Source organism: Myotis davidii, unplaced genomic scaffold, assembly GCF_000327345.1.
Source record: "Myotis davidii unplaced genomic scaffold, ASM32734v1 scaffold431, whole genome shotgun sequence".
In the NCBI taxonomy this organism is placed as follows: domain Eukaryota; kingdom Metazoa; phylum Chordata; class Mammalia; order Chiroptera; family Vespertilionidae; genus Myotis; species Myotis davidii.
This window is the reverse complement of record NW_006282878.1, coordinates 90,274-98,451: the sequence shown is the minus strand read 5'-3', so window position 1 is coordinate 98,451 and position 8,178 is coordinate 90,274. Positions and strand designations below refer to the sequence as shown.

Genomic DNA, 8,178 nt, shown 5'->3' with positions numbered 1-8,178 from the left:
GGTGCCCTTGACCGGAATCGAACCCAGGACCTTTCAGTCCGCAGGCCAATGCTCTATCCACTGAGCCACACCGGCTAGTGCCACTTTTTTACTTTATTATTATTATTATTATTATTATTACTATTACTATTATTTTAGAGGGAGAGGAAGGAAGAGAGAGACAGAGGCCTATCCATCTGTTGCTCCACTTATGTATTCGTTGGTTGATTCTTGTATGTGCCCTGACCGGAGAGCAAACCCACAACCTTGGCTTATGGGATGACACTAACCACCACCTGAACTCTGAGCTCTCTATTCTCTTTCCAACACCTGTTTGTCTTCTCTGTGCCTGTACAACCAGGTCTTAAACTCTGTAATCCTCTAAGAGTACTATCTGATCGGGTAGGTGTTCTTCTCCTTGTACTCTTTAGTCTTACTTCTGGTCTTTCATGCACATCTACAATCAGATCTTTGGGTTCTGTGGTGACGGGATTATATTGAATTTATGTATTGACCTGGGTAGAATTGTTGGTTTTATATTATCAAATCCTTCACTAATAGACCTTGGTTTTAATACTATCATTTTCTCCATATAGATCACGTGTATTTTGTCATTCTTCACCAAACTGTTCCTCAGGGATACCAGGCTCAGTGTGTTCAGCCCTGTCCGGGAGTGCTCACTGTCCCCGAGTCTGTCCCCACTGGTCAGTCCCTGGCTTCTCAGCACCGTCCACTCATGCTCTGTAGTGCCCCTCCCCTTTCTCTGTGGCAGATTATGATGGTGCCAGTGGGACTCATATCGAGGGCACCTCCATTGGGAAACCCCGATTTTCCCTTCACAGTATTAGCCAAACCAAGAGGGAAGGACACAGAACTCAAGACTGCCATGTGCGCCCAGGCCTCCTGACGCCAGAGACAAGTTCAAGGATTTCCCAAAACTACTCTCAGGTTCAAAGATTTGCTAGAAAGACTCAGAAAACTCCCTGAAACCCATTGTACTCACTATCATATTTAAGAGGACACAGATTAGAAGAGATGAGGAATGTGGGGCTGAAAGTGTTCCAAACACGAAGATTCTGTGTCCTTGGCAACTCCTCAGCCAGCATCTGTGTAGGGCGGCATGAGCACAGGGTGTAGCCCACTCGCACACTCCAAGACTCAGTGTCCAGATTTCCACTGAGGTGTCACTGCACCTTTGCTAGTGGGACTCAATCTCCAGCCCTCCTTTCCTTCCCAAAGGTCCAGTTGATGATACCTTGTGGCTCTGAGCCCCAACTTTCTAATCACAAGGTTGGTCTTTGTGATGTGGCCAGGCCTTACTCCGAGTCATCTCCTTACATTAGGGGCCCATAGTGCATTATCTGTTGTCGTAAACCAAGCATGTCAAACGTTTAAATAAAGGAGGCATGCAGCCTGCTGGCTGGGACTTTGACATACTTGTCAGAAACTATGGTACGTTCCCAGGGGCCTTCCAGGAATAACCAAGACACGCCTGTCACTCTGGAAATACCCAGAATTTAGAGGTTACATCCTTGGAGTTGGGACAAAGACCACACTTTTCTGTGGGGGGAGTAGATCTTGTACTATGCACTTCCTGTCTTCCATCAGGGTGGCATTAGCTGTCCTTTCCGAGTGTTCAAGTAGCAGCGTGGGCTGTCCTTGCTCCGAGGAAACTTGGAACACACATCATTATTCGGTACAGCCGCGTCCTGTCTGTAGTTGTGGCTGTGTCTCCACTCCAGACACTCTGTCCTCTCATCCAGGCAGGCTCGTGGTGTCTCCAGTCCAGGGACCAGGAGCGAGATCACAGGCCTGGGCGTCAGAGGCAGCAAAGCACAGCAGACACGGGCACTGTTTCCATTTCCATGTTTTCACTGAAATGCTGGTTTTGTTTCTTCGGGGTTGACATGACTAACAGGCCTTTCTGTGTATTGGATTTCTTCAGGTGACAAAGAAAAATTCAAGACCACAGAATCTACCGCTTGTGAGCCCGCCCTGTCCGAGAGATTCTCAGTCCAGGAACAACTAACACAGAAAGTTCCAGCGGACTTCCAGGGAGACCAAGCCAAGGATCAGCGCGGCCCGTCACAAGTGTCCCTGCAGGAAGGACACGTGAGACCAGGGATAGACCCTCCGAGGGAGAGGCTCCCTGGGAGCCCTGAACATGGCGGCTCCGGGACACCTGATGGTGCGTGTGTGAGGACTGTGCAGGAGCCAGCTCCTCCGGGCGGTGCTGTCCTTCACCATGGCTCACATGAATTACGTAAAGATCCCATGATTCAAGAAGAGGAAAATACCTTTAAATGCAATGAATGTGGGAAAGTGTTTAACAAGAAACACCTTCTTGCGGGACATGAGAAGATTCACTCTGGAGTGAAGCCCTATGAATGCACAGAGTGTGGAAAAACATTTATTAAGAGCACGCACCTCCTTCAACACCACATGATCCACACAGGGGAGAGGCCCTATGAGTGCATGGAGTGTGGGAAAGCCTTCAACCGCAAGTCCTACCTGACACAACACCAGCGGATTCACAGTGGAGAGAAGCCCTATAAGTGCAATGAATGTGGAAAGGCCTTCACCCACCGCTCCAATTTTGTCTTGCATAAGAGGAGACACACTGGAGAAAAATCCTTTGTCTGCAAAGAATGTGGGCAAGTTTTTCGACACAGGCCAGGATTTCTCCGACATCACATCGTCCACAGCAGCGAGAACCCCTATGAGTGCTTCGAGTGTGGAAAGGTCTTCAAACACAAGTCATACCTCATGTGGCACCAGCAGACTCACACTGGGGAGAAGCCCTATGAGTGCAGTGAGTGTGGGAAAGCCTTCTGTGAGAGCGCGGCCCTCATCCACCACTACGTCATCCACACGGGGGAGAAGCCCTTTGAGTGCCTCGAGTGCGGGAAGGCCTTCAACCACAGGTCGTACCTCAAGAGGCACCAGCGGATCCACACCGGGGAGAAGCCTTTTGTGTGCACGGAGTGTGACAGGGCCTTCACCCACTGCTCCACTTTCATCCTGCACAAGAGGGCCCACACTGGAGAAAAGCCTTTTGAATGCAAGGAGTGTGGCAAAGCCTTCAGCACCAGGAAAGACCTCATCCGGCACTTCAGCATCCACACTGGAGAGAAGCCCTATGAGTGCGGTGAGTGTGGGAAGGCCTTCAACCGCAGGTCAGGCCTCACGAGGCACCAGCGGATTCACAGCGGAGAGAAGCCCTATGAGTGCATGGAGTGCGGCAAATCCTTCTGCTGGAGCACTAACCTCATCCGACACGCCATCATCCACACCGGGGAGAAGCCCTATAAGTGCAGTGAGTGCGGGAAGGCCTTCAGTCGCAGCTCATCCCTCACCCAGCATCAAAGGATGCATTCTGGGAGAAACCCTGTCAGTGTCACACACGTGGAAAGGCCCTTCCCCAGTGGTCAGACTGCACTCACGCTCCGAGAGCTCCTGTTGGGGAAGGACTTTTTGAATGTAAACGCCGAGGAAAATCTTTTGCCAGAGAAAACATCCACCACAGCGTCTGACTGCACTTACCAGAGAGAGACCCCACAAGGATCTTCACTGTGAGAAAGATCATTGCTGCAGATCATCACTGTCACATGAAGACACATTTTAGAAAGTGACCCAGCCTAGAGCCTTATTCTCATCTGAGGATTTCTCTATGAGGGCATGCACCAAGGAACCCTTCGCCTCCATCTTTTTACTTAGTTTACATCGCAGTATATCTCAGGAATTTTGTTTTTTTAGTAGAGAAAATGCAATGAGACTTCTCTGTTACGCCTACAGCACTTTGTCGTGGATTACCTAGTTTACTTGGGGCAAGAGGAATGCTGTTTCAGGGGTGAAAGGCCTCGATCCTTGGTGTGTTTTGTATACATTCATTGTTGTCTAGTGTCAGGAGAGTTAGAAGTTGAGGGCAAGTATTTAAGAAAAGGATACACATATGAAAGGGCATACCAGTTAAGACTGTTAAGGCTTAGATTTTTTTAAAAATTATGTGATTTTAAGACATAAAACCTTTTTTTAAATTCCTATTTATTGTTTTATTTCTGTACTAGACTGTAAATCTTAAAATTCAGTAAAGTGATCCCTCTCTATACATTATTTGAAATTGACTTAGCTTTCCTAGTTTCTTTAACTTTTCATATAAATCTTAAGATAAGTTTGTCTATTCTTACCAAAAAAAATCTTACTCTCATTTTGTTAGAAGTTGATTTACAATGTAGGTCTGTTTGAGAATCAGCATTATGAACAAGTATATGATATGACTACATTTAATTAACAACTCTTGATTTCATTAGCATTTTATCTAGGTTTTTGTTTTTGAGTGGTAGTGGCATTGATTTTTAAATTTAAATTTTCCACGCGATCTTAGGTAGTACACAATAATGTAATTATTTTTGGAGGGGGTGTTTTTGGTAGCCTGCTAAACTCACTCATTATTAGCCATTTCTTTGGATAGAATCCTTGGGTTCTCTACCTAGAAATGTCAACTGCAACTAGTTTTATTTCTTACTTCCCAATTTGTATACCTGTTATTCTGTTATTTTCTCATTGCACTGGCAAGGGCTTCAGTATGATGTTGAATAGGAGTAGTAAGGAAGGACATCCTTGACTGGTTCCTGAGACCTAGTGGAGGGAACATTCAGTTTTTCGTCATTAAGTACCATACTAACTGTAAGTTTTCATATCAAATTTATAAAGTTTCCCTCTATTCTTAATTTGCTGAGATCTTTATTGTTATGAATAGGTATTGGGTTTTGTCAAGTGCTTTGTCTGCATCAATTGATATGATCATCCGATTTTTTTCCTCCATATCCTGTTGATACTACGGTATTGCATTGAGTATTGAATATTGAACCAGCCTTGTATTCTTGCAATAAACCCACTTGGTTGTGGAGTATAATTCTTTTTATATACCATATTAAAGCATTCCATTTGAATATATCTTGTTGAAGTTTTCTTCTAATTTCTTGAGTGATAATGATGTATAGTTCTCATTCTTCTTTGTCTTTTAAAAACTCATCTGGTTTTGGTAAGTATGGAACAATTGAGAATATATATTTCATATTGGATAAATTGTATAATTGGTCCTCTCAAGGAATTGTTGCAGGTCATCTAAATTTTCTATTTTGTTTGTAGTCCTGATTGAAATAATCTTTTAATTTTTTAATGGCAGCAGGATCTGTACTTATATCCCATTTTATTCCTGATTTTGGAAATGTGTCAATCTTCTTAGACATTTATCAATTTCATTGACCATTTTGAAGAACCTGTACTTTATACCATTGATTTCCCCATATTCTTCTTCTTCTGTTCTAATTTCTGGTGTTGTAGAATTTCCACTCAGCCAGCCCTCCTGTGGCTCTGGACGTTGTCCTTTCCCTGGATCAAGCTTAATTTGATTTGGTTGTTCGAGGCAGCAATCTCTGGTGTTAACCTATGCCGCCATCTTCGGTTCTCCCTGAAATAATCTTTTATTTTTTTAATGGCAGCAGGATCTGTACTTATATCCCATTTTATTCCTGATTTTGGAAATGTGTCAATCTTCTTAGACATTTATCAATTTCATTGACCATTTTGAAGAACCTGTACTTTATACCATTGATTTCCCCATATTCTTCTTCTTCTGTTCTAATTTCTGGTCTGTATTATATCCTTTATTCCACTTGTTTTGGTTGAATTTTGCTATTTGTATTTTTTATGTGGGTGCTGAGACTATTGTTTTAAACTTTTTTTCCTTTCCTAATGTAAATATTAAGTACAACTGAAAAACGGGGTATAACTAGTCAGCTGTCTACATACGCAGATCAAAAATACACTTGGCCCTTTAGGCAGATTTCTGCATATGAGAGGACCCACAAACTTTAAACCTGCATTATTCAAGAGTCAGCTGTTCCATAAACTTCCTTCGGGGCACTATTCTAGCTTCATTCCATAAGGTTTCATATGTTTTGATTACAACTTGTTCAGTTCTAAATATTTCTTGACTCCTTTAGCGACTTCCTCTCTGATCATGGATTATTTAGAAGTATAATGTTTTATTTCCTAATGTTGGGAGTATTTCATGCTGTGTTTTTGTTTCTGATTTCTAGTTTGTTTCCCATTTGGCCTCACTGTTTAAATTTTTGAAAGCCTGTTTTATGACCCAGGATATGGTTTATCTTCTTGAATATTCAGTTTGGCTGCTTGAAAAGAATGCCCTGTTGTCATTGGGTGGTGTTTCTATGTATGTCCAATTCTGTCATTCTTATTCAGATTTTGTATATCCTTGCTGAATTTTTTTTGTCTAGTATTTCTATCAATGGATGAAAGAGGGGCATTGAACTCCGACAGGATAATTGTAGAGTTGTCTGTTCCTCCTTTAAGTTTTATCAGTCTTAACTTCAGGTATTTCCAAGCTCTGTTGTTTGGTGCAAACATACTTAGGATCTCTATGTTGTCTTAGCGTAATGACCCTTTTATCGTTAAGTCGTATCTCATTTTTCTTCTGTTCATTCCCTTACCTTTGAAGCATGCTGTATCTAGTATTAATACAGGCAGTTCTGTGTATTTTTTTAAAATACATTTTTGTTGATTTCTCAGAGGAAGGGAGAGGGAGATAGAAACATCAGTGATGAGAATCACTAATTGGCTGCCTCCTGCATTCCCCCTACTGGGAAACAAGCCCGCAACCCGGGTGTGTGCCCTTGACTGAACCGAATCTGGGACCCTTCAGTCTGGTGGCCCATGCTCTATCCACTGAGCCACACCAACTAGGGCTTAATTTACGTTCTTTATTGTTGAAAGTATTACATACGTTTCCTTCCCCACCCCCCACCCCATAGAATGCTATGATTTATTACAGCAGAAAGGATCAGAGCAAACAGCCCAGGAAAAAGGCACGAGGACTCGAATCCAGAGACCAGGGACTGTTTTCAGTAGTCCTGCCTCGGAAGTCACACAGGACATGCTGATTGAAGCTCCACTGAGGGACAGTGACCCCGGATGGAAATGTCTGCCAGGGAAGCTCATTGGAGACTCAGGGCCCAGGGTTCTAGGCGGCACACCTGCCATACAGAATTCCAGTTCCCAGGGCAGAGCAGGTGTCGAGCATAAACCACTGTTTAGACAGAACACATGGGCACATGAACCACCACCCCTTAAGAGTCAAAACGGCTGAAGATTTGCATATACAGTGGGGCGTTGACTTACGAGTTTAATTCGTTCCATGACGGAGCTCGTAACTCAAAGTACTCGTATGTCAAATCAAAAGGGAACGAGTGAGACACGTGATGCTGGGCTGATGTTGTGGCGTTCACTGTGACGTTCGCTGCGCCAACTAGCAGTGGGGTATCTGAAGCTGTCTTCCAAAGTAGCTATACCACTTTGCACACCCACCAGCAAGGAATAAGAGATGTATTTTTCACATCGTTTTTAGAGAGAGGAAAAGAGAAACATCAATTTGTTCCACTTATGCACTCATCATCGATGTCTCCCTTTCTCGCTAAAATCAATAAAGAATTTTAAAATAACAGTTTTATTACCCGACTATTGTGGAGAGGTTCTCGGTTAGATTTTTTCTTTTAAAATTACATTTACCCAACAATTTATCCTGTTGCCTCCAAAGGAACTCAAGTTCATCGAATGTTGACACTTCTGCAAACGTCCCCCAAGTAAACAGGTGTCTGGGTGGGCGGGGAGCACAGGATGTGGGGGCAGAGGCACCAACTTCGGGGGCCCTCAGGTACCTACGTGCGTGATGACGAGGTCCTGGGAGTAGCCGAAACTGGACAGGACCTTCAAACGGGCCGTTCGGGCGCACGCGCGGTTCTGGAGTTTTCCAACTGCACAAGGTACCGCTCAAGATATCCCAGCAGCTTCCGGGGTCGCTTTACATCCCGCACGCACTTATTCCGCGCGCTCCCATTGGCTGCTTCCTGACACTTCCTCCTGCTACCTCAGCTCCCGACTCTTCAGCTCCCAGCACGTCCCGCCCCCGCCCAAGGCCCCGCCTCTTCCGGTTTCCGCGCTGCCATCTCATTGGCCCAGCGTCCTCGGTACCATCCCTGTCCCTTCTACTGGGCAGGCTGCCTGCCCCTCAGAAATGTCAACCAATGGGAACAGACAGGAAACTCCTCGCTCAGCCAATGGGGCGAGGGCGCGAACTATAAAAGGCCCGGTCAGCGCCGCCCGGGAGCCCCCCAGCCG

At 44.7% G+C, this 8,178-nt stretch overlaps 2 protein-coding genes across 4 annotated transcripts in view; both read left to right on the top strand.

The window, feature by feature from the left end:
* The window catches only part of ZNF805 (zinc finger protein 805), a 59,971-nt gene that overhangs the window by 6,180 nt on the left and 45,613 nt on the right, over nt 1-8,178 (top strand). Inside the window, exons 3-4 of one of the 3 annotated variants that reach the window (XM_015561781.1) lie at nt 576-683; nt 1,925-4,935. The exons of 1 other annotated variant lie outside the window; for it this stretch is intronic. In XM_015561781.1, coding sequence (XP_015417267.1) covers nt 576-683; nt 1,925-3,555 — 1,739 coding nt within the window. In that variant the 3' untranslated portion in view covers nt 3,556-4,935. Of the gene's footprint in view, nt 1-575; nt 684-1,924; nt 4,936-8,178 lie in introns of those variants that run through there. One more of the 3 variants, XM_006753300.2, reaches the window with a different exon arrangement.
* Nucleotides 7,678-8,178, top strand: part of AURKC (aurora kinase C) — a 6,500-nt gene continuing 5,999 nt past the window's right edge. Inside the window, exons 1-2 of the mRNA XM_006753304.2 lie at nt 7,678-7,823; nt 7,933-8,027. Of these exons, the coding sequence (XP_006753367.1) occupies nt 7,678-7,823; nt 7,933-8,027 (241 nt within the window). The remainder of the gene's footprint in view (nt 7,824-7,932; nt 8,028-8,178) is intronic.